Raw genomic sequence first — 27,951 nt, 5'->3', positions numbered from 1 at the left:
CTGCCTTTGTCTGCTTTGCACTCTTCCCGTCTGATCCCTTTATTGTGTTTGAAATTGCTACATTTTGCATCCCTTTATCCTGCCTCTTTTTGTGTGTGTGCAGGAGTTTAACAGGCAAGGCGTCAAATGCTTTTATAGTGAATGCTGAGGGTCCCAGTCATTCAGAGTTACACTGCTCATTCTACTTTGTGGCATTTCAATCCGATACAGATATTATGCAGTTAACTTGGGTGTTCCCTGCTCCCTGAAGGAAACATTAACAAAAGGTTTATGAACATGACTCAGATTAAAGAGAGACAACCAGAGCTGCTACAGACAAATGATTAAAATTAAAAATCAGCCTGGAGCAGTGGTAGCACTCTTGCTTCTGAGTCAGAAAGTTGTGGGTTCAAGTCCCACCTCGAGACTTGGAATCACATTGATTAAAATGACATTCCAATGCAATGCTGGGGTGAGTTGCATTGTTGGAGGTGCCATCTTTCAGATGAGACGTTAAACCAAGGACCGGTCTGCTTGTTCAGGTGGACGTTAAAGACACCATGATACTATTCAAAAAGAGAAGGGAGTTTCTTTCTCTCCTGGTGTCCTGGCTAACAACCCCTCAAATAAAATTGGTCACTCACTCCATGGCTATTTGTGGGACACTGCTGTGCGCAAACTAGCTGCCGCATTTGCCTCCAAAATACACAGTCACTCCGACCTTCAGTGTATCTTGTGAAGCGTCGAGATGCATCAAAGCGTTCCACTGTGAAGTGGATTGACTTTTTTCACAGATTCTTTTTAAATTTGAGGGGTTAGTTGCCAGGCCACCGGGAGACAGAAACCCCTTTCTCTTTCCCAATAGTGCCACTGGATCTTTAACACCCACCTGAACAGGCAGATGAGACCTGGGTTTAACATCTGATCCAAAGGGGCTTGAACCCACAACCTTCTGACACACAGACGAGAATGTTTTATGATTACTTTATGGCTGGAAGGGCGGAGTGGAGTAACAGGGGTAACAAAAATAACAGGGGCAATGCTTTCTACGGTTTTGTCATTTCCAGTTCCTAAACAGAAGCAGTTTTGAAGATCAAAGATACTACGGGAACAATTTGCAGATTTCTTACAGTAATCTATCATGCTTCAGTTTGCATAAAAAACCCGGAGGAGCAGGAGATGAGCGTGCAACAACAACACACGATGAGTTCCAGAGGAATTATAATAATCCCTACACTTGATTTTGCGCTGTATCATGTCATCAAGACTTCTTAAACTGCTTCACAGAATATACTGTAAAGTGTAGTGAATTTTATGGGCGAAACGCGGCAGCCAATTACACACAGCAATGTTCTACAAACAGCTATGGAGTAATTGATCAATTTAATTTGGGGGATCATTGGCCTACAAAATACACAGCAACTCCACTTTACAGTACATCCTCTGAAGAGTTAAGACATCACTTTCCAAACAGTGCCATGGGATCTTTTACATCCACCTGAACAGGCAGACTGGGTCTCAGTTAAATGTCTTAACTGAGCACTCGAGCAGAGGGCCCAGAGTGAGCTACGTCCAGAGTGAGGCGAGACCAGAGTGAAGTGTAAGGTTGTAGTATATCTTCTAAGATAGGAGAGTGCGGGGCGGAGCCGAGGCCTAGCCATGTATATAAAGCACAGCCAGGTGAGGAGCCACTGAGTCGGGAGCCGAGGTAGGAGCTGAGGTAAGTGAGGGGGTAGGGCGGGCATGTTTCACAAAGTGACGTCAGCGTGACATCGCAGTTAATAAAAAAATTATAAAAAAAACCCAGCAACAACAACAACAATGGCCTGGCAGTCACTGCCACTCGGTCATGACCTGGGAGGTTAAGCCTGCGGGCTGATGCCGTCCCACTGATCGCTCGCTCCCGGTCTCTGCGTGCGCATTTTGGCTGCCGCCCCAACCCAAGCCTCCCCCTCTATGTCTCTCCTCTCAACAACAACAACTTGGATTTATATAGCGCCCTCCACGCCGGACGGCGTCTCAGAGCGCTTTGCAGTTTAGGATCCCGGGGCCGAGCCAGGGGGAGGGGGGGAAGGTGACCAAAGGTGAGGTCGAAAAGAAAGGTCTTCAGCAGAGACCTGAAAATGGGAAGGGAGGGAGCGAGACGAAGGGAGTGAGGAAGGCAGTTCCAGGGCATAATGGCTGAAGACACGGCCGCCGAGGGCGGAGCGGAGGACTCGGGGGACGAGGAGGAGGACGCCAGACCCGGAGGAACGAAGGCAACGGGTACTGTTTTGAGGAGAGAGGAGGTCAGAGAGGTAGGGGGGTGCAGAGGAGTGCAGGGACTTGAATACAAGGGTGAGGATCTTGAAATCGATCCTCTCTGGGATAGGGAGCCAGTGCAGTCTGGCAAGGACTGGGGTGATCGGGGAGCGGAGTTTAGTGCGGGTGAGAATACGGGCGGCAGAGTTCTGAATGAGAATCTCAACCCCCTCCATGTCTCTCCTTCCACACCCCTCTATCCGTTACTCCCCCTCTGTCCTTCTCTCCCACCGCCCTCCCCGCCTTCTCTCTCTCCTCAACCCCATCGCCACTTCCCTCTGCTCCAGCCTGGGCATCCTCCGCCGGGCCCATCGTGGCTCCCTGCACTGGCTGTCCCAGAGCAGCAACCCCACGTGTCTAATCATTCACTCCCTCCTCTCAAACCGCCTCCTTAAGGCAAATCCAACTTCCCCCTCCCTCATACGTACCCTCCACAACTCTCCACTCACACCACTCTCCACAACCATCTCTCCTGCACAACCCAAAATCCTCTCCGCACCACTCTCTCCTCCCTCCCCTCCCTCCTGCAAACCCACCCGCATTTCCCTCCAAAATGTCCGCTCCCTCTCAAATAAAGCCCTCACCATCCACGACCTCATCCTGGACGAGCACCTTGACATTCTTGGGCTCACCGAAACCTGGCTCTCCTCCAATGACTCCGTCCCCCTAGTGGAATGCTCCCCTCCAGGCTACACCTTCCACCACACACACCCCCGTCCAAACCAGCGTGGTGGCGGGGTGGCCTTCATTTTCAAAGCCTCCCTTGGTCTCACTCCCTACTCCTCTGGCTGCTTCCCCTCCTTCGAGCACCTCACCCTCTTCCACCCATCTCTCCCTTTGAAAATCCTCCTTATCTACCGCCCCCCCAACCCGCCCGACTCCTTCCACACAGACATCTCTACCCTCCTCTCTTCCCTGTCCCTCTGCTCCGAGCGCCTACTCATAATGGGCGATTTCAACCTCCACCTAAACTCCCCTTGCACCACTTCTGCCGATTTCACTGCCCTCCTCTCCTCCCTAAACCTCACCCTCCATATAAATTCACCCACCCACAACTGTGGTCACGCACTTGACCTCATCATCACCCACGGCTTCGAGTATCTCCACAGCTACCGCCGTTCTTTGACTCGTGCAAAAACGGCCTTCTTCTCCAACATTGTCTTGGAGGCTAAACACAACCCTAAAATCCTTTTTTCCACCACCCACTACCTCCTCCGTGCCCCCCCCTCAGGCCTCCTCAAACTTCACATCAAATGCCAAGTGCGAGGAGGTCATGGACTTCTTTTCTTCTAAAATACTTAACATCCACCAGGCAGCCTCATCCACCTGCATCTTGTCACCCACCACCATGCCCTTTCTGTCCCCCTCATCTTCCTCATCATCTGCTCCTACCACCACTCCCATTCTACATTCCTTCCTCCCCATTTCTCCCTCCTCCCTCTCACCCACCATCACCTCCATGAAACACACCACCTGCTGCCTCGACCCCCTCCCCACTAACTTACTGGTCACCCAGCTCCTCCTCCTCTGCCCAACCCCTCTCCTCTGGATCAGTCCCTGCCTCCCTCAAAACTTCTGTCATCACCCCCATCCTTAAAAAACCTTCCCTAGATCCCTCAAACCCCAGCCACTACCGCCCTATTTCTAACCTGCCCTTCCTCTCAGAAGTTCTAGAACGCGTCGTTGCCAACCAACTTGGCGCACACCTCTACTCCCACTCCCTCTTCGAACCCCTCCAGTCCGGTTTCCGCTCTGCCCACAGTACAGAGACTGCGCTTGTGAAAGTCACAAACGACATTCTCTCTATCTGTGACCAGTGCTCCCTCTGCCTCCTTGTTCTCCTGGACCTCTCCACCTCGTTCGATATAGTCGATCAAGCCATCCTCCATCGCTTTTCCTCCGTCATCCACCTCAGTGGGACTGCACTCGCCTGGTTCGAGTCCTACCTCACAATCCACCAGCAGTACATCTGCACATCTGCACAACTGCACAAACGGCTTGTGCAGATGTACATCTGTACATCTGCACAAACGGCTTCTCCCACTCTCACCTGGTCACCTTTGGGGTACTCCAAGGATCCATCCTTGGCCCTCTCCTCTTTCTGATCTACATGCTCCCTCTTGGTGATGTCATCCGTAGACATGGGGTACATTTCTACATGTATGCAAATGACACCCAACTCTATCTTTCAACCTCTCTTTGCGACCCCCAGCCCCTTGATGTTCTGTCAGCCTGCCTGTCAGATCTCAGGGGCTGGATGAGCGCAAACTTCCTTCAACTGAACGTTGACAAGACGGAAGCTATACTCTTTGGCTCTCGTCAACGTCTAAAATCTCACGGCTCTCACCTCCTCCACCTACCCGACCTCCCCCTAAAACTCTCCGAACCCATACGCATCCTCGGCGTCAGGTTCGTCCCCCAATTATCCTTCCTCCCCCACATCTGGTCCCTCACCAGCACCGCCTTCTACCATCTCCGACGCATCGCCCGTCTCCGCCAATACCTCTCCCCAAAAGCTGCTGAAACCGTGGTCCATGCCTTTGTCACCTCTCAGCTGGACTACTCCAACGCCCTCCTTGCCGGTCTCCCCTCCACTACCATTCATAAAATCCAGGTCATGCAAAACTCTGCCGCCCGCATTCTTATCCGCACCAAACTCCGCTCCCTGATTACCCCAGTCCTTGCCAGACTGCAGTGGCTGCCTGTCCCAGAGAGGATCGATTTCAAGATCCTCACCCTTATATTCAAGTCCCTGCACTCCTCTGCACCTCCCTACCTCTTTGACCTCCTCTCTCCTCAAAACAGTACCCGTTGCCTTTGTTTCTCCGTGTCTGGCCTCCCCCTCATCTCCCGAGTCCTCCGCTCCACCCTCGGCGGCCGTGCCTTCAGCCACTAGGCGCCGAGGCTCTGGAACTGCCTTCCTCCCTCCCTTCGTCTCGCTCCCTCCCTTCCCATTTTCAGGTCTCTGCTGAAGACCTTTCTTTTCGACTGCGCCTTTGGTCACCTTCTTCCCTCTCCTCCTGGCTCGGTCCCGGGATCCGTTACTGTAAAGCGCTCTGAGACACCGTCCGGCGTGGAGGGCGCTATATAAATCCAAGTTATTGTTGTTGTTGTTAACTGAAGGACGGCACGTCCAACAATGGAACACACCCAGCACTACATTGGAGTGTCATCTTAGACTATGTGATAATAATAATAAAATAATAATAATAATCCTTGCATTTGATATATTGCAGTTAAGACGCCTCAAAGCTCTTCACAGAATATATTGTTCAGGGAATTGACTGTGTATGTTGTGGGTGAAACCCGGCAGCCAATTGCACACAGCAATGTTCCACAAACATTCGTGGATTGAGTGACCATTTTTTTTAAAGGGATTATTACTCCTGGAAAGCGATCCTCTAATCGACTAACCTGCTTACTGTTATGTAAACAGAGGTGTGAGGAGTCAGGAAACTTGCCTAAGGTTTCACCCTGCCCGGGAATCAAACCCAGTTTCTCTCGCTTGCGAGGCGAGCATGCTAACCACTATTCTACAGGACTCCACCAAGTTCTGACCTGAGGCTTGATCCCACAACCTTCTGTCTCAGAGGCAAGAGTGAGCAGGCTAAATTAGTTACTTCCAGCAACCAGTTTGGTCAGTTTTAATCTGTCGCTCTCTGGGCTCACCTGGCATTATAATGTCAGAGAAGCCCAGCTTCCTGGTGACAGCCACTCCTCGGGTGAAGAGAACTGGGTACTCTCTCCGGATCTGATCCATCTCTCCATGAAGCAGCTGCAGCACCACTGACAGACCTTCAACACAGAGGGGAAAGACAGGTGAGGTCCAACGTCCAGCCAATAGTCACACTCCTCAAAGTCACATCTGACAAAATAAAACAGACTAAAAGGATGGGGCAGGTGGAAGGGTGCGTAAATATAACTGTGCCACAAGTAGATCTGATAAGAGTTTAGGAGGGTAAAACTCTTCACACAAAGGGTGGTGAGAATGTGATTCTCACTGTCAGAAGCAGTGATGGATAAAGGCAGCTTGATGCTGTCACGGGGGAACAGTAGGGTGGGTGTTCTGAAAGAATGAGATCAGGTGGGTCTAAGGGACTTCTTCATCTGAACTGATCCTTTGATCTTATGGGTCACTGTAGGACTGCACCTCAGTTGCGGCCTTTTAGATAAGAGACGAAAAGAATGGGAAATAACAAGACTTTGACCACGAAAATGTGTGAGTCAGGGATGGGTCATGCTAGCTGTTCCTTTGGAGCTGGGAGTAATCTTGTTTGTCTCTTATTCTGCTCACCGCTTCTCAACCTCAACCCTTGCAAAGGTAAAAATCAAAAATGTAATAAAAAATTGTACAAGCACTGGTTGCAACATTCCATAATAATAATACTTCCATTTTATATAGGGCCTTATCATGTCGTTGAGATACCTCAAAGTGCTTCACAGTATATACTGTAAAGTGGATTGACCGCGTATTTTATGGGCAAAACTCCAATTGCACGGAACAGTGTCCCACAAACAGGCGTGGATTGAGTGACCAAATTTTCTTTTTAGGGGATTATTACCCCCGGAAAAGAAATCCGCCAATCGACTAATATGTGGGTTCCTACTTATTGATAGATAAACAGAGGCTTATGGAGTAAGAAAACATGCCTAAGGTTTTGCTGGAATTGAACCCGGGTGCTCTCGCTTGTGAGGTGATCGCACTATCTGCTACACTACAGGACTCCATCAACCGCAGAGGACAGGGAGAGTTAAGTAAAACATTTGTTTTCACCGGAGAAAGGTCTGGTGCGAAGCACTCCAGAGATTGCGATAAAGTGAAACCTGATGACAGATGGTTTCAACAGTTAACAAGTACACTAATAAAACAGATGGTTGTCAGGGATGAGACTGCAAGATATTCTCCACTGGTATGCTGAGATCCCACTGAGCAGTCAATTCCATGCTCAACAAGACTCAAATCAGAACTTTGAGCACACAACAGTCTAAGTTGATACTCCAGTGCAGTGCTGGGGGAGCACTGTATTGTCAGAGGTGCTGTCCTTCAGATGAGACATTAAACAGAGACCTGTTTAAGTGGGCTGTAAAGATCCCATGGACCTATTCAAAAAGAGAAGGGAGTTTCTCTCTCCCAGTGTCCAGGCCAACAATCCACTAAATAAAAATTGGTCACTCCTTCCATGGCTGTTTGTAGAACATTGCTGTGTGCAAATTGGCTGCTGGTCACCGGGAGGGAGGGGAGAGCTGACAAGGTTCTGGAAGTATTTAAAGGTAAAGGTAAGGTCTTGAACTTGATCTGCTGGGAGATAGGGAGGCATTGAGGCAAGCAAGAATAAGATGGTAGGCTCAAATAGCCCAGCATGGGAGAGAATGAAATGCTTCAGAGTTGTGTACAACAACAACAACAAGATTCCATTTATAAAGCGCCTTTCACGTCAGGAGGACGTCCCAAGGCGCTGCACAGTTGGGTCATGACCCGAGCAGGGGGGAAATGGTCAGGGTGAGGGGAGGGAAGGGAGGGAGCGAGGAGGGGGGAAATGGTCAGGGTGAGGGGAGGGAAGGGAGGGAGCGAGGAGGGGGGAAATGGTCAGGGTGAGGGGAGGGAAGGGAGGGAGCGAGGAGAGGGAAGAGAGTCGAGAGGGGAGCTGAAGGCTCGGTCAAAGAGAATACGATTTCTATAAAAAAACATGAATACATTTCCCTCTGTAAAGCCCTGTTTGAGGTGGGCTTGATTCCATCATTCAATGGAGGTTCACCACTGATTGTGTACGAGGCACTAAATCAAGGCCTTCCATCCCACATCAGCCGGAAACGTCAAACTCACCAGCATTGGAACTTGTCAAGTTGTATCGTGCATTCAATTTCTTGATAATATTTTCATGTATTTGGTACCATTCACTCTCTGTATTGCACCTGGAACACAAAGGGAACCCACAGCTCAGTTAAACTAGTTACATTATAATAATAATCTTTGCATTTGATATAGCGCTTTTCACGTCGGGAGGACATCCCAAAGCGCTTCACAGAACACACTGTAAAGTGAATTGACTGTATATTTGTGGGCGAACGCGGCAGCCAATTGCGCACAGCAATGTCCCACAAACAGTCGTTGATTGAAAATGACCAATTTATTATTGTTTTTGGTTTTGGAGGGATTATTATTAGGCTCTGTGTGGAGTAAGGAAACTTGCCCAAGGTTTCGCCCTCTCCCTGTAATTGAACTCAGGTCTCCCGCTTGCAAAGCGAGTGCTCTAACCACGGAGCTACAGTAAAGTGAATTGACTGTATATTTTGTGGACGAAGGGAACACACAACTCAGTTTAACAAGTTATATCACAAAGGAAATACACAGCTTAGTTTAACCAGTCATAGGACACAGAAACCTAGAACTCTTCAACAAAGGAGGCCATTCGGCCCATCGAGTCCACACCTGCTCACAGAGCAAGGAGATCAATATAATCCCACCACCCTGCCTTATCCCCATGGCCCTTCAACGCCCTGTCCTTACGTGCCTGTCTACTTCCCTCTTGAAAGTCACAATGGACTTCACCTCCTCAAACTTACTCAGCAGGGTGTTCCACATCATAACAACTTTCTGGATGAAACAATGCCTCCTAAGTTCTCCTTTCGCTGTTCTTGTAACTATCTTATAACTATGTCCCCAAATCACTGACTTGAAAATAACTTATTTACCCTACCAAACCCATCCTGAGATTGCCTGTATGCTGTGGGCTGGAATTGAAAGTAAACTAGCTTGCACTCCGCACAGCAACCAGACGGAAACTGCTGTTTTGCATCATATTTTCCTGACTCTGATTGTCTGATGGTCCATAATCAGTTCCTCGGCAGTCAAAAATTCATGGCAAGAGTTTTCCATCTTCTTGTGCTGGAAGTTCCACCCCTGGGTTTGTGCTGCTGCTTAAACTCCGCAACTCCAATTAGTGGAAACATCTCTCAATGGGAAGGGACGTGTGTCGGAGCTACAGAGAGGAAGAACGGTGGCAATGCTCTCGCATATTTCATGCTGAGATGTATTGCCCACTGGGAAGCTCGCAAGGAATCTCCTACCATCCACCCTAGTGAGGGTTCAAACCCGTGCTTTTCGAATGTCGAACGAACAACTAGTGACTATCCTCGTGGGATGGGGGGAGTCTCCTTGGAGGTCAATTGGCTCGTATTAATGACAATGGAATGTCAGAATTGAGACAGCCTCCTGTAGGAGTCTCAGTAGTCCGGATCCTGAGCCAACGGTATACAGTACGCCAGGGAATTGCTGATGACAGCTCATTGACAGGACCTGGAAGGGCTGACCAGTTACTGGGGGCAGGGAGTCATCCCACTCAGCTCCTGTTAACCCTGCACGCCAAAGCTCTAAGCCTGACCTGGGAGTGTGGTCCAAGGTGGACAAACAGTGGAAAAGCTTGCCAATCAGTGATATCAATGGCAATCTATGTGGTTTTAGCTGTTTAGACTCCAGCAGTTACCCCAACACACACTTTGGGTCCCCAAACCTTGGCTGTTGCCAACCTGTACCTAATACTTTCCAGAATTAGATAAGCAGGATCTGTCCCTCCAGGGAGAGAGTGTGCATTCCATTCCAACAATCTATCTCTCGGATTTCCATATGTAGGTGGGATGGATACTCTTAAACATGGGGATGTGTTTCTGCATGTGACAGACACCCAGCTGAGCAAAAAAAGAGTCAAGACTATTCAATGCATTGTGACCCGTCACCGAAAGCGCACTTACCAGCAAACTTTGGAATCACACTGAATCAAAGGAAATTAAGTTCTTCTGCTCTGTGTCGACAGGCGAAGACTATGTTTCTCATGATTCAGTGCAGCCGGCTGGTAAGCGCGCATGCGTCGATGAGTCAGGCTGTCATTTCCTTGATTCAAGGCAGCCAGTAATCGAAGGGAGTAATGGAGGGGAGGGGAGCTGCGTTACAAGTTACAAGCTGATTAATATGACAAGTATAAACAAATCTAAGTGGTTTTGATAGGAAACTGAATGGGACTCGGAGAGAATGAATGACAGGCATTTATATGATTGATAAAGATAAGACTTATAAGAACATAAAAAATGCTAGACAAAAAAAGACCAAGGTCCATCCAGTTTGCCTTCCACATTCGTGGTGGTCGCACGCACATATGTCCCAAACTACCCATGTACTATATCCCATATGTTATTTCCTAAAAGAAAACTTTAATCTGTGTTTGAAAAAATCAACACTTCCTGCTTCAACCGTCTCCCTAGGGAGCCTGTTCCACAGGTTCACTATTCGCTCACTGAAATAGTGTTTGCGTAGATTCGTTCTTGTTCAACTTCGCAATCTACCACCATCATTAGCCTATGCGAGTTTTACTGTATTTTCAGCGAGAGAAAAATCACATAACCTTCCCATTTGCTTATTTCGGCCAGTGGAAATAATTTTTCCCTTTTGACTCGATTAAATTCCTTCAAAATTTTAAAGAACTTCACTGGGTCACCCCTCAACCTCCTTTGACGGCACGTGCCAGGGAGAGCTTAGCCTTGTTTCAATAGTGTTGAAATGTGAGCTGACCTCACTGTCTGTGCTCTGCTGGTGGGAATCAGCCTGGGTCAATGTGCTGCACCAACTTCAGGAAGGATGTATTGGCGCTGGACAATGATACTAGGGTTTAAAGGGTTACATTATGAACACAGGTTGCAGAACAAGGGACATCATCTTAAAATTAGAGCTGGCCCATTTAGGAGCAAAATCAGGAAACACTCTTTCATACAAAAGGTAGTGGAAATCTGGAACTCTCTCCCCCGAACAGCTGTGGATACTGGATCAATTCAAATTTTCAAGACTGAGGTAGACAGATTTGTGTTACGTAATATGAAGGGATATGGAGCAGGTAAATGGACTTGAGCTACAGATCAGCCATAATCTAATAGAATGGCGGAACAGGCTCGAGGGGCTGAATGGCCTACTCCTGCTCCTCTGTAACCCCAAAGCAAGACAATGTCAACGTGCGCTACATACATCTCGGTACATTTCAGCAGCTGCACTTCGCTCAACCACTGGGTGGCAGTAGAGCATTAAAATTTCATGGGTGGGAAAGGGTGAATAATAATCCTTGAATTTGATGTTGCGCCTTATGATGTCTTCAAAACATCTCAAAGAACTTCAGAATATACTGTAAAGTGAATTGACTGTATATTTTGTGGACGAAACCCCGCAGCTAATTGCACATAACAGTGTCCCACAAACAGTCGTGGATTAATGTGACCAATTTATTATTTTTGTTTGAAGAAATTATCATCCCCAGAAAAGCAATCCGCCAATCGACTGACAACCGAGTTCCTTCTTACCGCTAGGTAAACAGAGGCGTGTGGAGTAAGGAAACCTGCCCAACATTTCACCCTGCCCGGGAATCGAACCCACATCTCTCGCTTGTGAAGCCTCCATAATCCTTGCATTTCACAGAATATATTGTAAAGTGGATTGACCATGTAATTTGTGGGTAAAGCACAGGAGGGAATTTCACACAGCAGTGTCCCACAAACAGTCGTGGATTGAGTGACAATTTTTCTTGTTTTTGTTTTTGAGGGATTATAACCCCCGGAAAGTAAATCGCCAATTGACTAACAACCGGGTTCCTACTCACTGCTAGGCAAATAGCATGTGGTGGAAGAAATGTTGCCTGAGGTTTTGCGCTGCCCGGGAATCAAACCCAGATCCTCTTGCTTGCAAGGCGAGCTCGCCATGTCAACAAAGAACCATACCACAAAAAGGGGGAAAGATATTAGGCTGGATGCCAGGGCTTATTATTTTCAGAGTGAATAGAGCAGCGTACATGTAGACTTTCAGGATGTGGTCCTCTTTTGCTTCCCTGGAGTCCCTCTCTGTCTGCAGCAGGTCTGCGATGCTCAGTACTGCACAACCAAACGGTCTCCGATACTGTGTGTTGCAAACGCTCTTCTTTTCGCCTGCCGCCATCCGACCTGACAGCGCAAAAGGAAGAGCAGAGCAGCTGTTAGTTGTCGGCCACCTGGGCGCTTGGCAAATCAACATCTTGTGAGCAAGGTTTCTGAAAGTTCTTTGGTTCTTGAAGAAACCAAAATGGAGAAGTCATACCTAATCTGATAATGTGAACGGTGATGTACGTGTCCTTCCTGAGGTCACTGCTTCCCAAATCCTGAAAAATTATATTTCATGTCAGCTCAACAAGCAACAGTGTCTCACAGCTCATAACAGTGACAAGTCGTGTGGAAACAGAGTGACAAGTCATGTGGAAACAAGTCAGGTAACAAGTCAGTGGGAAAATTAATCATAATTTTGAGGCAAGATTTCCTTCCTTCACACAGATTCTATGAAATCGGTCTGTCATTTATCATATACTGTTACACGGACTGAATGCTTCATCTTGCAAACTGTGAACTTACTATAATAGTCCTTGCATTTGATATCTCATCTTTCATGTCAGCAGGGATGTCTCAAAACACTTCACACTTCATTTTACTAGAGAGTGACTGAGTATTTTGTTGACGAACGCAGCAGACAATTTGCACATAGCAATGTCCCACAAACAGACATGAAGTGAACAACCAGTTTTATCTGAGGGATAAGGATACTTGAAGAGAGAAACTCCCTTCTCTTTTCAAATAGTGTAATGGGATGTTTTAACGTCCATCTGAATAGGCAGACAGGACCTTGGTTTAACGTCTCATCCGAAGTTTGGCACAGCCATCAACACAGCAAACCCCCAGCATGGGACTGGAGAGTCAGCCTGAACTATGAGCTCAAAATCCTGATGTGGGGCTTGAACCATCAACCTTAAGACCACGAAGCAACAAAGCAAGGCCACAAACTGCCCACAAACAGTAACAGCTATTTGCATTTATGGGCCCTTCATAGGGGAGAATGTCTCAGCTCTCAACAGTGGCTTGATGCTGAGCCGGAGAGATAGACAGGAGGTGACTGTAGACCTCAAAGATGAGATTGTGTGATCTGAAGATGGGTAGAGCGGGGGTAAGGTGGAGGAATTGAGGTAGAGAGTTCCAGAATTTCAGGCCACGGTGGCTGGAAACATGGCCGCCATTGGTGGAGCGGAACATGCAGAGCATCTCTGACTGTGAAGTGACCCTCCCACCCTCAAGATCACAGTATTGGCTGTGAACTGATTTACCTGCTGGATCGTTTGTATGTTTCAACAACAACAAATTACATTTGTATAGTGTATTTCACATCGGAAGGATGTCCCAAGGCGCTGGACAGTGTTACTGTCACCCCATTATTTTATTTACAATAATTTCTCTTTTACTGTCTATGTGCCATTGAAAGCTTCTTTTCTATGCACTGTTTAAAGCTTGCACATGCGTTATTCTGTTTAAATGCAGTTTCGCTTTAAGAGAGCAATTATCTTCCATAGACCAAAATTTCATTTAAAGTAAATCCACTTTGGTAACATCAGGTCTGAGATTTAGTTTTGAATGGATACAAAAAGGCGGGAAAACAGGATCACATAGGTCCGGGGATTGGAGACATGATAATACTTTGTATTTTCGGCGGGGAAAAGTATTGTTAGATACTTTCCAAAAGGGGCGGGGCTTACAGCCCATAAAAGAAGCGCACATGGGCTCAGCTTCGCTGTTTTACCTGGTGTCGTCAAAGAAACGTGCCTGACTGATACTGAGTAGTCCTCTAGGTCTGGAGGCAAACAACAATCCAAAGATGCTATTTTCCACAGTCCATCACCTCTTCCGTGCACCCCTCAAGCTCCCTTTATCCTCACATCAAACGCCAAGTGTGAAGAGGTCCTAAACTCTTCGCCTCAAAAATTTAAAACATCCGCTTGGCTGCATCATTCTCGCCCCCATGTACCCACCCCACCTAGACCATCCACACCGTCTTCTCCCTCCGCCACAGCTCCTACCACTCACCCCTCCTTACACTCTGCCCTTATTTCTCCCTCCTGCCTCTCAACCACAATCACTCGGATGAAGTTCACCACCTGCTACCTTGACCCCTTCCTCACCCAGCTGTTAGTCACTCAACTCCCACTTCTCTCCCCCCTGCTGGCCGACACAGTCAACCAGTCTCTCCCCTCAGGCTCTGTTCCCCAATACTGTTATCACACCCCCTCCTCAAAAAAACCACCCTCGATCCCTCTAATCTCTTACACTATCGTCCCATCTCCAACCTACCCTGGAACCAAAATCCTGGAATGCATTGTTGCAGGTCAACTTTGGTCATACCTCTCCCTCCACTCCTTCCTCGACCCCCTGCTGTCTGGTTTTGGCCCTGCCCACAGCACAGAGATAGCGCTTTATCAAAGTCATAAACAACATTCTCTCTCTCTGTGACCAGGGCTCCCTCTGTCTCCTCGTCCTCCTGGATCTCTCTGACTCGTTTGACACAGTCGACCACGCCATCCTCCTCCATCGGCTCTCCTCCCTCATCCACCTTCGTGCAACCGTACTTTCATGGTATGAATCCTACTTAACCAATCGCCTCCATTTCATCGCAGCAAATGGTTTCTCCTTCCGCTTCTGCCTTGTCACTTGCGGGGTAGCCAGGGCTCCATCCTTGGCCCTCTTCTTTTCCTTATCTATATGCTTCCTCTGGGCGATGTCTTCCACAGACACGGGGTAAACTTCCACATGTATGCGGATGACACACAAACCTACTTAGTCTCCTCCAGTACTAACTCCAGGTCTGCTTGTCTGACAGACATCGAGGCCTGGATGAATATAAACTTCCTGCAGCTGAATATGGACAAGACGGAAGCCATACTCCTTGGCTCCCGTCACTCCTGCGGATCTAAACTCCTCAAGCTCACTGGGCTTTCCCTCAGACTCACCAAGCCAGAGCGTAACCTAGGCATCCAGTTCAGCCCCCAGCTGTCCTTCCTTCCCCACATCTGGCCCTTGACCATGACCACCTTCTTCCAGCTCCACCACATTGCCCACCTCCGACTGTACATTACCCCAAATGCAGCCAAAACCCTTGTGGATGTGTTTGTCACCTCCCGCTTGGATTACTCCAACACACTCCTCGCCCGTCTCTCCAGCTCCACCATTCAAAAGATGCAGCTCATTCAAAACTCTGCTGCCCGCATACTGTCCCGGACCAAACCCCGTAACCACATCTCACCAGTTCTGGCCAGGTTCCGCTGGCCCCCCATCATCGAACGGATCGACTTCAACATCCTCACACTCAATGTTCAAATCCATTCACTCCCTGACACCTCCCTACCTCTCCGACCTCCTCACTCACCAATCCACCCCTGGCACCTCAGCTCGACTGGCACAGGCCTCCTGCTCATCCCTCGCGCCCTTTGCCCCACCATTGGAGTTGGGTCTTTCAGCCACCATGCCTCAAAACTCTGGAATACTCTCCCTTGATCTCTCTGCCTTGCCCCATCTCTTCCTTCTTTCATGTCCCTTCTGAAAACCTTCCTCTTCGGCCGTGCTTACTGCCTCCTTCCCCCCCTCCCCAGCTCTGAGTCAGGAGCCATCCCTGTTAAGCGCTCTGAGATGCTATCCTGCGTGGCAGGCGCTATATAATTGCAAGTTGCTGTTGTAGGCAGAAATTGGCTTTTTGTGCATTCTTTCACTGACTTTTTGTCAAATAGCTGCTTGTTTATTTTAGTTAAGTGTGTTTCGTATTTATTATTCCCTGGCATTGTTTTTATCTGATTTGTCGGGAAGTGTTAAGTTATTAATGCCTAGGGTTGTGTGTTTCATTGGAACAATAAAATGCCATCAAGTTTTCTTGACTGTCTTAAATTTCTCTGTCTTAAATCTGGAAGGAGGACAAACATAAACATCTTGAGCCTACCTCGCAGTCTGCTAGTGCGATAGACTGCTGACAGAAGCTTCCCAATTCTCTATAAACAGAAATTGGCAATACCTGTCATCATGGTAACTCTAGTGAAGTACACCTTAAATTGGGGAACTTGCACTCATTGCTCCACGTCCACCATCCGGCACACCTTTGGAACTCAATCCCACATTCCCTTTGCTTCACTCCCTCCCTTGCCTACTTGAAAGCGCATCTCAAAGCCCTCCTCCTCTTCAAATGCGCCTTTGGCCACCCTCCCATACTCCATCCTCCCCGATCCTGATCCCCAGCTCGGGTCCAATCCCTGACTGTCCAGCGCCTTAGGATGTCCTCCTGATGTGAAAGGCAGTATACAAATGTAAATCTGTATTGTATTGTAGAGAGGAATCGAACACAGAGGCCACCTAGTACACTCCGCGAGGGTGGGCGAGATACACATCGCGAGTATACAGAAGGGGTGAGAACCGTCGCAAAGGTCAGGGATTTGCACCCGAGCTGGGGTTTGGGATCTGGAGGGGTTGAGGGCAACGAGCGCAAGGTTGAAGGATGATCCAGGGAGGTCCAATCAGTTTGCTGAACAAGTGGACGGCAGAGGTTATCGCTTACCACAAAAAGCGTGCATTGTCTTTCCATCCTGTCCGGAAATTTCGGCAAACCATTTTTGTTGAGCTTCACAAAGAATCTCTCACTGTGAGGGAGTAAAGAGAGACATCAGGGTCGGCCACCTTCAATTCAGAGGGAAGTATCAGGCACAGATTGGCAAGACACTCTGAGGTCCCCAAGCCTTGCTCTTGCCAACCTGCGCCTAATACTTTCTGGAATTCATTTTACAGTATATTCTGTGAAGCGCTTTGAGACATCTCATAGACGTGATAAGGCTCTATATCAAATGCAATGATTATTATTATAATTAGGTAAGCAGGATGCGTCCCTCCAGGGAGATAGTACGCATTCCATTCCAACAATGTATCGCTGGGATTTACATTGTGTAGGTGGGATGCATGGAATTCTCAGTTTGGTTTGGATACTCTTAAGCACGGGGATGGATTTCCGCATGTGTCAGACCCCTGGCTCGCTCAAAACATTTTTAGTTCGGAAGCCAGAACAGCGCGAAGCAGAATATGAGGTTTTGAACTTTGTTTTCAACTGCTATGGATGCAAATCATTGGAAACCACCCACAACAACGCACAATCCTGGGATATTACAACAACAGTTGGCTCCTTGGCAGCACTCTCGACTTTGAGTGGCTTCAAGCCCCATGTCAGGACTTGGAATCACATTGTCTAAGCTGGATGAGACATTAAACCAAGGCATTGTCTGCCAGTTCAGGTGGATGTTAAAGATCCCATAGCACTATTCTAAAAGAGAAGGGAATTTCTCTCTCCCATTGTCCTGGCTACCAATCCCAAAAATAAAATTGGGACTCCCCGACTGTCTGTGGGACATTGCTGTGTGCAAACTAATTTCGCCCACAAAATACACACCCAATCCACTTTACAGTATATCCTGTGAAGAGCTTTGAAAACTCTGAATGACGTGATCAACCGCTAAATCAAATGCAAAGATTATTACTATTTACTATTATTATTATAAATGGATTGATGCTTTCTGTTTCAACCACAGCTTCTGACCGTCAGTTCCACAATCTCACGTTCTTCTGTACAAAGATGTCCCTCATCAACTTTCCTGCAACACAGGCTCTCAACATGGACAAGACAGAAGCCTCAGCTCCTGCCAACATCTCTTCATCTGAAGGATGGCACCTCTGACATTGCAGTGCTCCTCCAAGCACTGCACTGGAGTGTCATCTTAGACAACCCACAACCTTCTGACTCAGAGGCGCCAAGATGACAATTCAAAGGAAATCACTGTGGTCCCCAGGTTTGGATGAGGGGGTTTCCCTCCAGGGAGAGACAGTGCATTTCGCTTCGGACAGAGAAATTTACTATGGTAGCGAAACTCTTACAGATGTCAGCCAAGCTGACATACACCTCAGGGAGACGAGCAAAAAAAGGACACTTCTCTACAGTGGAGGTAGCACCCCTGTCACTCAGGCTACACTTGTGCACATTGTGATGAAGGCTTCAAGGTTATATTTAGCAAACAACAGAGATCACGATGGAAGGTGAAAAAACAACAAAGGCAGACAATTTTATAGTTAATAAGTAAAGACATTAAGAGGTACAGCGATAGATATACACATGCATGCAAGCACTTCGCACACCACACAGAGGAGAGAGACACAGAGAGAGGAAAGGGATGTGCAGATGCAAAGAGAGGAAGGATAGAGAGCAGAGAGAAACACAGAAAATAAATAGAATTATCAAGTTTCCAGAGTCTTTAATGATAGAGGTAGCTCAGTGGCATGCTGCTGTTTCCTTGTTCCCAGAACTTCCTCCAACAATATCAGTGTAGAAATCAATTGTATGGCGCCATTCATGTTAGGAAACGTCCCAAGGCGCTGGACCGTCAGGGATTTGTACTCGAGCTGGGGGTTGGCATCAGGACGTGGAGGGCAGAGAGGGTAGGTAACAAGGGCAGGGAGGATGGGGGTAGAGGGCAGGGAGGATCGGAGTGGAGGGCACAGTAGGTGGCAGTAGGAGGGTGACCAAAGGCATGGTCAAAGAGGAAGGTCTTGAGACGGGCCTTGAAGGAGACAAGTCAGAGACGAGGGGAAGGGACTATGGGATGGCGTTCCAAAGGATGGGAGCAGGAAGGTTTAAGGCCTGACCAACAATGATGGGGCGGGGGGTGGGGTGGGGGGAGAATATGGAGCAGACCAGAGTCCCCTGAGCAGAGGGAGCGGACAGGTCGATATGTACCAACGTCAACTGAGATAAGAAATGCAACACAGCTGGGAGATTGCCAGTAATGGAGTTCTACACTGTCAATATGTAATATAATCAGATCAGCAACAGTCAAATGGTTTTCTGCTGAAGTCCTATCAGTTTAATCCCCACTGTAATCTCTGCATACTGTGCATGGAGAGCCAGATGTTTAGATCAATTGGTGGACTTCAATGGGAGAGCAAGTATCCAGATGTGCAAAAGACTTAAAAGGTAGGATTGAAAAAGTGTGGTTCTATTTGAACAATTTGCTGCAAATGGTTTCTATGTTTGTTGTAATCATTTTGAATTCTTGCTTCATTTAATTTGTGGCTAAAATTGTTAACACGTCAAAGCCCCGCATTTCCTCCTTTACAACCATGATCAAATCCAGGTCCTCTCACTTGCGAGGTGAAAGCGCTAACCACTACACTATAGGACTTTGGAGTTATGTTCGTGTTCGCCTTACAAGTGAGATGATCCAGGTTGAACTCCGTGCGCAGGATGAAACCATAGGCAAGTTACCTCACTCCACAAAGATGATGTATGGAGAAGAGAGAGACGTATGTTTACAAAATACACAGTCACCATACTATCACGTGTATTATCACGTGTAGTAAGTTTCTTCTAGTGAGGTGGTTATTGTGAAGGCATCTTTCTGCTCAGAATATTCCCAATAGCTCCATTCCGATCCAAAAATTGAGTTTGCACAGGATAATTAAAACCAGTTGATACACACCCAGACCAATTGAAGATTAACAGATGGCAGAAGCTGTCTGCCACACGGTTCCGTTTTGCCTTCAATTTTCCATTCACCACAGTCATTATCTCTAAGTCACAGTGCACACTTTTGCTGTGTTAACCATTTGGAATTTCCATTTAAAATGTTAAACCTCTCTCCCCCCCCACTCCCTTCTTACTAATCAAATGTGTCATTTGTGTGCCTTTCAGCTCTCCTTTCACTGTAGAGTTTTGCGAGGAATGGAGTGATCATGTGTGGAGTTTGATGAGGGATGGGGTGATGGCTTGTTTGTTATGCCTGAGGAAATGGCTAATGGACGCTCAGATTTCTGGTATAAAACACTGCAGTTTCCATCATCTTTTTCTGTTTGTTGGAGCTTGGAGGACAAAGGACAAAGAAACTGATGTTCCATCTGCCTGTTCAGACGGACATTAAAGATCCCATAATATTAATCCGATGATAATCTTTGCATTTGATACAGCGCTTATCACGTTATCAAGACGTTTCAAAGTGCTTCACAGGATACACTGTAAAGTGGAGTGACTGTGTATTTTGTGGGCAAATGTGGCAGTCAGTTGTGCACAGCAATGTCCCACAGACAGTCATGGAATGAGTGACCAATTTTATTTGGGGGGATTGTTGGCCAGGACATTGAGAGAGAGAAACTCCCTTCTCTTTTCAAATAGGACCATGGGATCTTTAACGTTCACCTGAATAGGGCAAACGGGACCTCAGTTTAACTTCTCATCTGAAGTACGACAAAGGAACGCACCCCAGCATTGGGCTGGAGTGTTAGCTTAGACTATGCGATTCCAACACCTGACATGGGGCTTGACCGCACAAACATCTGACTCAGAGGTGAGAGTTCTACCATTGGCTGCCGTGTTTCGCCCACAAAATACACAGTCTTTACTCTTTACATTATGACATGATAAGGCGTTATATCAAATACAAGGATTATTATTATTTAGTCCCTGCTACACATACACACACACAAAGTGGAAATGATCTGGAGAACAGTTTATCAGAAGCATGTGCTAAAAATAGCTTTGTCCACATGCACAATTTAGCGCAATTAAAAAGTGTCCAAGATGCTTCAGATTCCAGAGGTTTTGCCGTCTTTTTTCAAACATCTTCTATACTAATAAAACAACAATGTCTGTCTGTGCTTCAAGAAGGATCTCAATAACTTATTTACACCATGATTTATACCTCAACATTCCTGGGAGTGACGTGGGCATATTTGTTTTCAGGTATCTCCTATCGTTCATGAGTTATTTTCAGTTTTGCATTTTTCGCTGCAGTTACACCTGGTGGCCGCCCAGTCAAAGTGGCACTGAGGCATCATGCGTCAAAGAGCACCTACATATGTACACATGCACTGCAATTACACTTGGTGGCCGCACTGGCTGACCATGGCGCGGTGGCATCCTGCATCACAGAGCACTCACGTTCCATTCCAACAATCTATCTCTGCGATTTCCATGTGTAGGTGGGATGCATGGAATTCTCAGTTTAATTTGGATCCTCTTAAGCATGGGGATGGGAATCTGCACGTATCAGACAACTGGTTGAACAAAAACATGCGGATCAAAGGATTTGCATTTCCCAGTTCTCATCCAGCCTGCAAAGTCAGAGAAAGAACTTATCTATCTCTCTCTCTCACATATATGAATGGAAATTTGAGCGAGATACTTATCTTTTATTTCCTTGTTCCACACCCCCCACCAAACACACACACACAAACTCACCCCACACATGATTCCTTGTGGAACACGATTCCTTCAGGTATGATCTGAAGATTGGGAGAAGGGGCAAGGCGGAGGGATTGAGGGAGAGAGTTCCAAAGCTTTGGGGCATAGTGGCTGAAAGCATGACTGCCGTTGATGGAGCAGAGGGGACAAGGTACAAGCAGGAGGCAGGAGCTAGCAGAGTGTAGGCGGCGGGTAGTAAAGTGGGGAGTAAGCTGGTCTAAGAGATAGGGAGGTACCCGAGTATAAAGAGTTTTGTAGAAGAGTGTGAAGATCCCAGTGTGCCTGGCGAGGACAGTGGTATGGAGTTTAGAGCGGGTGGTGGTGGATATTCGGCTACAGAGCTATCACTCAGTCATGCAGTGGGATTCCAAGCAGTGCTTCCTGTGAGCAAGTCTGTCACTCTGTCTGAAACAGAAGGTAGAGCTGGCCGCCAAGAAAGGGAAAGCAGCGTGAGACTGCAATACTGCAGCCCAGGACGCATACCCCTGGAAACAGCAGCTGACAGCACCAAGGTCATTGGCTGGGCCAGCAGGAAAGGATGGCCTCAATTCTTTCTGTGGAATCCGCTATAACCAGTGCCCTCCGCTATAAAATGAAGTTTCTGGTGCCCCAGTGCCTTCACTCCTGAGAACCACTACACTACAGGACTTCACAAATATGAAATGCAAAGACAATTATTCTACAAATAAGAGTAGTTAAAACGAATGTTCCTTCACAGTCTGGAATTTTATGCAGAGTATCCAAAGAGAAAATCTTAGAAAAGGTACGTTTTACAACAATTTGTGCCTGAACGTTGTTCCGCTTCTCAAATTTCAATCATAAAATCTTCACGCGTGCAACCAGCAACTTAATTCCTTCTTAATAACTTTCTGTTCTCCAATGTTTGCTCAGTGAATTCTTCCACTAATCTCACCTGCAACCTGGTTAAAACCCAGAGTGAAGATGCAAATTAGATCGACGACTGTAGGAGGATTAGAATAACTCAACAGCTAAAGTTGGATACTTTGTGACGTCAATTGCCAAAATGTCATGGTTTCTGAGCTATAAGAAAAGCGAATGTGGGGTATCTGAATTGGGGGATGTGGAAAGGGGAAATACCATGTACATTTAATAATAATAATACTGTTTGGCTCCCGTCAACGTCTTCTGTCCTGCGGCTCAGAGCTCCTCAACCTCCCTGGCCTATCCCTCAGACTCACCGAACCGGTGCACAACCAAAGGCATCCGGTTCAACCCATAGCTGTTCTTCCTACCCTACTCTGTCACCCGCATGCTCAACCATACTAAACTCCATAAACCCATCACATCAGTTCGAGCCAGGCTCCCTGGTTTCCTATGGCCGATTGAACAATTTCAAGATTCTCATACTCGTTTTCCAATCCCTTCATGCGCTGGCACCTACTTCTCTAGCCAGCTTACTCCCCAACCCACTACTCACTGCCTCTGCTTGACTGGCGCCAGCCTCCTGTATGTCCCTCGTGTCCTTCATTCCACCATCAGTGACCGCGCTTTCAACACTATGCCTCGAAACTCTTCCTCTATCACTTCACCTTCCCTTGACGATTCCTTCCCCATCGTCACATCTGAAGACCTTCCTTTTCGACCAGGCCTACAGTTACCTCTCCCCTTCCCCCGGCTTGGCATCGTGCTCCGCCACTGTTAAGCATTTTGGGGACTCTACCCTGTGTGAAGGACGCTATATAAATGCAAATTGTTATTATAAAATAATCCTTGGATTTGATATTGCCCCTATTCATGTAATTGAGACGTCTCAAAGTGCTTCACAGAATATATATCATAAAGACTGTGTATTTTGTGGGCGAAACACGGCAGCCATTTGTGCACAGTAGTGTCCCACAAACTGTCGTGGATTGAGTAACCTAATTTTTTTTTAAATTTTGGTGGGATTATTACCCCCCCACAAAAGCAATCCGCCAATCAACTAACAACCTGGATTCCTGCTTACTGATAGGTAAACAGAGGTGTGTGGAGTAACGATATTGGCAAACGTTTTGCCCCATCCGGGAATCGAACCTGGTTCCTCTCATTTGTGAGACGAACGCACTAAGCACTACACTATGTGATTCTGTACTTTAACATCAATTACACACAGTGAAGTGAAGTGTATCCATTGACCCACATTCATAATGCAACCCAAATGCAGAGCCAATCCATCTGGAAATGCAATATCACTTAATTAAGGTTTCAATTAAAAGTCAGATCAGCACTTTCCAGTTCACCCGATCAATAACTTGTCATGTTTTTAAAAACGGCACCTCCAGCACTAATACGTTACAGCCAGTGTCTCTAGCTTCAGGCCACGCTTCAGATAAGAACAATACAGTGCCCTTAACTTGGAGCAGCGTTTCGGAGCTAAACAGTGGCAGAGTCTGATGCCGGGGAGGCAGGAGGAGGTGACCGTAAGCACGGCCGAAGGGGAAGGTTTTCAGTCATGATCTAAACTAGGGGACAAGGCGGAGGGATTGACGGAGAGCGTTCCAAAGCTTCGTGGCTTAGTGGCTGAAAGCACGGCCACCAGTGATGGAGCGCAGGGGACAAGGGACAAAGATACCAGCAACAATTTCCATTGATATTGAGCCCTTCCTTCGCACGGGGAAGCATCTCAGAGCTCTTCACCTCCTCACCTTGCACCAAACACGCTACTTGATAGTGAGTGATAACAATGAGTGATAACAACCCACCTGATGGGGCTGTACTCTCTGCTGTCATAAATGGAGAAGAACACCTCCAGCTCCTCGCCAAGGTTAGCGCACATCAAGCTTTTCATCTGCAGGAAGAGGTGGTGTGTACTGGTTGGCACGGGCGTGTCTTTCTTCCGATGCTTGTGCTCCATCTGCATGTAATCAACACAAACCAAGTCAAACCACACCAGAGCTTCAGCCACCGAACACACAACATCCTGGTGCAGCTTGTTCCATTCAGAAGTTTGCCAGACAGTGCTATCAATAATAAGCTATGCGGTTTTAGCTAGTTAGACGCCAGCAGTTACCCCAATGCGCACTCTAGGGATCCCCAAGCCTTGGCTCTTGACAACCTACACCTAATATTTTCCAGAATAGGTAAGCAGGATGTGTCCCTCCAAGGAGAGAATGTGCATTCCATTCCAATAATCTATCTCTGGAATTTCCATGTGTAATAATAATAATTCCTGTATTTGATGTAGTGCCTTATCACATCATTGAGACATCTCAAAGCACCTCACAGAATATATTATAACGTGGATTGACTGTGTATTTGTGGGTGAAACACGGCAGCCAATTGCACACAGCAGTGTCCCATAAACAGTCATGGATTGAGTGACCAAACTGTTATTAGTTTTTTGGAGGAATTATTACGCCCAGGAAGTGATTTACGAATCAACTAACAACCGGGTTCCTAGTTACTGCTAGGTAAACAGGCGTGTAGAGTAAAGAAACTTGCAAAAGCTTTTGCCCTGCCTGGGAATCAAACCCGGGTCCTCTCACTTGCGCTAGGGGACTCCACAAAGCAAGTGGAGCTTCAATGCAATATTAAAGAACTCTGGGAGGTGGCGGGGGGAGGTGGTACTTGCAAAAGAACCAGGTCAAATGCGGCAGAAATGCACAAGATGCAGTCACAGCTGTACTGTATGAGACGCTCAAACAGGTCAGGACCATCTGAACAAATTGATCAGCTGGTTCACTGGTGCAGAAAAGCAGGCATGTCTCTCCAGAGGAGCAGGCCGCACTGTTACCGTGGCGTCTGAAAAATCCATGACAGCCACACCTTTCAACAGTGTGATTATTCATTCAGGAATTAGACACCCCCGCTCCTCCTCACCTCAGAGTCTTCCCTGGCTTCCCATCACACAGAGGATACAGTTCAAGATCCTGGTCCTCACCTTCAAAGCCCTCCATGGCCTTGCTCCCCCCTACCTTTGCGACCTCCTAAACCCTAACAACCTGCCTGCTCCCTCTGCTCAGCGGGCTCCGGCCTGCTTCATGTCTCCTGACGCACACGCCCCCCCATTGGCAAGCGAGTCTTCAGCCGCTCTGCCCCTATCTTCTGGAACTCCATCCCGCAGTCCCTCTGCCTTGCCCCCCCCTTCTTTGCCCTCTTCAAGACCCATCTCAAGACGCTCCTCTTCAACCGTGCTTTCGATCACCCTGCTTCCCCCCTGACCCTCCACCCTCCCCAATCCCGACCCCCAGCTCGGGTACGAAACACTGTCTGTCCAACGCCTTGCGACGTCCTCCCCACATAAAAGGCACTATACAAATGTAATTTTGTTGTTATTGTTGTTGAAGGCTCTGGGTTCAAGCCCCAAGTTGCAATTTGGAATTCACATTCTAGACTGATACTTGCCCAGTTCTGGAGGAGTGCTGCATTGTCAGAGGTACTTCCCTTCAAATAAGACGTTGAATCGTGGGTGTATGTCAGCCTGACTCAGTGGTAACACTCTCGCCTCTGAATCAGAGGTTGTGGGTTCAAGTCCCACATCAACATTTGGAATCACACAGTCTAAGCTGACACTCCAATGCAGCACTGGGGAGAGGTTCTCTCTCCTGATGTCCTGGCTAACTATGCCCCATATAAAATTGGTTATTTGTACTATGCACAAACTTTCTGAGTTTTGCCCACAAAATATAGTCAAAAAACACTTTACAGTAAATCCTGTGAAGCATTTTCAGACACCTTGATGACGTGAAAGCCGGTGTATCAAATACCCGGATTATTATTATTAAGTTTTGATGTGACGGCAGCAACAGGTGGGTGACAGCTCCACTCCTGATGAGAGGCTAATTCAGTCCTAACAAGCTGTAGCTAACACAATTTCCCAATTCACACAAATTAACTTCAACACTGCCAAATCCACACCTGGGCTCCTTGGCCACTAAATTGGAATTGAAGCACTGGATTGAAGTTAACGAATGAGTTTTAGCGGGGTCCATCCCAATGTATTATGTACAAAGCTCTTGAGGACCAATTCTTAACTCAAGGCACCCACCCCAAGATACATTTTACTGGAGCAGTTTCGGGACACTGGGGAATTCAACCGTAAGTGGAAGCTTTAAGAATATTAACCGAGAGATTAAATTTGTCAGATTCTGCCTGTTGATGCATCTTCCTTTATTCAATGATCTAAAATGCTGAATTATATACCTCGCCCATAATCTGATACACGTGGAACTGAGCGAATATGAAGTTCCAATCCACGTCACCAAAAACGGCTATGCATCAATTTAAGATAGCTTTGAGACATTGTTCCAGCCTGAAAGGTGCTGTATACATGTAAACTATTTGGTACTGTATTGGAAAACAATCAGAACGGATTTATGTTCCGTAAAATGAGAAAATGTTTAAATCATCTTCAGCAACTCCGAATAAATCAGCATGCAAAAATTTTTGATATCATGCACTGAACAAAATGCTGGCTTCCCGTTTCCATGCCAACGCCTCAGCTTTTTACAGCGGGTGGTTTGTATTTCCATAGAGTTCAGTAGTGTAGTGGTTAGCGCGTTTGCCTTGCAAGCAAGGGGACCCAGGTTTGATTCCCAGGCACGGCAGTTTCCTTACTCCACACGCCTCTATTTACCTAGCAGTAAGTGGGAACCCAGCTGTTAGTCGATTGGCAGATGGCATTCCGGGGGGAATAATCCCTCAAAAAAACACAATTTGATCACTCAATCCATGGCTGTTTGTGGGACATGCTTGTGTGCAATTGGCTGCCGCGTTTCGCCCATAAAATACACAGCCAATCCATTTTACAGTATATCCTGTGAAGTGCTTCGAGACAACTCAACAACGTTATATCAATTTTAAGGATTATTATTATTATTACAGGAAGCAAAGGTATGTTTCATTCGTCATTGCTCACCAATTTGTATAGTTCTGTGACGCTGATCTCGTCAGGATCCACCATACTGAACTCTTTCCTCGGAACCAAATCCAGACCCAGCTGCCTATTTGGCAAAGGGAAAAAGGAACATGTTGTTAGACACTGAAAGAACATAGGAACATAGAATCAGGAGTAGACCATTCAGCCCCTCGAGCCTGTTCCGCCATATATTTATCATGGCTGATCTCTACCTCAACTCTATTTACCCGCCTTTGCTGCATATCCCTTGATACCCTCACAAGGGCCAGGGGGGTGAAGGGGCGAGGGAAGGGAAAGATGGCTGAAAACGAGGTCAAAGAGGTCCCGTGGTGGACCTTGAAGGAGGCAAGGGAAGGTTTGAGTCATAGGAACAGGAGTAGGCCTTTCAGCTCCTTCAGCCTGTTCCGCCATTCTATTAGATCTGTACCTCAAATCCATTTACCCGCCTTTGCTCCATATCACTTGATACCCCAACCTAACAAAAAGGTATCCACCTCAGTCTTGAAAATCTCAATTGATCCAGCATCCACAGCCTTTTGGGTGAGAGAGTTCCAAATTTCCACGACTCCTTGTATGAAAATGTTCTTCCTGATTTCACTCCTAAATGTCCCAGCTCTAATTTGAAACTATGTCCCATGTTCTGGATTCCCCACCAGAGGAAATAGTTTCTCTGTATCTA

At 47.1% G+C, this 27,951-nt stretch overlaps 1 protein-coding gene across 1 annotated transcript in view; it reads right to left on the bottom strand.

Moving 5' to 3' along the window:
- LOC103186247 (dedicator of cytokinesis protein 4) overlaps positions 1 to 27,951 on the bottom strand; it is a 224,151-nt gene that overhangs the window by 101,265 nt on the left and 94,935 nt on the right. Inside the window, exons 7-13 of the mRNA XM_042335438.1 lie at positions 27,273 to 27,357; positions 24,118 to 24,269; positions 16,700 to 16,781; positions 12,386 to 12,446; positions 12,105 to 12,252; positions 8,105 to 8,193; positions 5,950 to 6,075 (exon numbers count right to left, since the gene is read on the bottom strand). Coding sequence (XP_042191372.1) covers positions 5,950 to 6,075; positions 8,105 to 8,193; positions 12,105 to 12,252; positions 12,386 to 12,446; positions 16,700 to 16,781; positions 24,118 to 24,269; positions 27,273 to 27,357 — 743 coding nt within the window. The remainder of the gene's footprint in view (positions 1 to 5,949; positions 6,076 to 8,104; positions 8,194 to 12,104; positions 12,253 to 12,385; positions 12,447 to 16,699; positions 16,782 to 24,117; positions 24,270 to 27,272; positions 27,358 to 27,951) is intronic.

This window comes from Callorhinchus milii, unplaced genomic scaffold (assembly GCF_018977255.1).
Source record: "Callorhinchus milii isolate IMCB2004 unplaced genomic scaffold, IMCB_Cmil_1.0 Scaffold5, whole genome shotgun sequence".
In the NCBI taxonomy this organism is placed as follows: domain Eukaryota; kingdom Metazoa; phylum Chordata; class Chondrichthyes; order Chimaeriformes; family Callorhinchidae; genus Callorhinchus; species Callorhinchus milii.
Note: the sequence above shows the minus strand (reverse complement) of the source record. Positions and strands in the feature narration are given on the sequence as shown.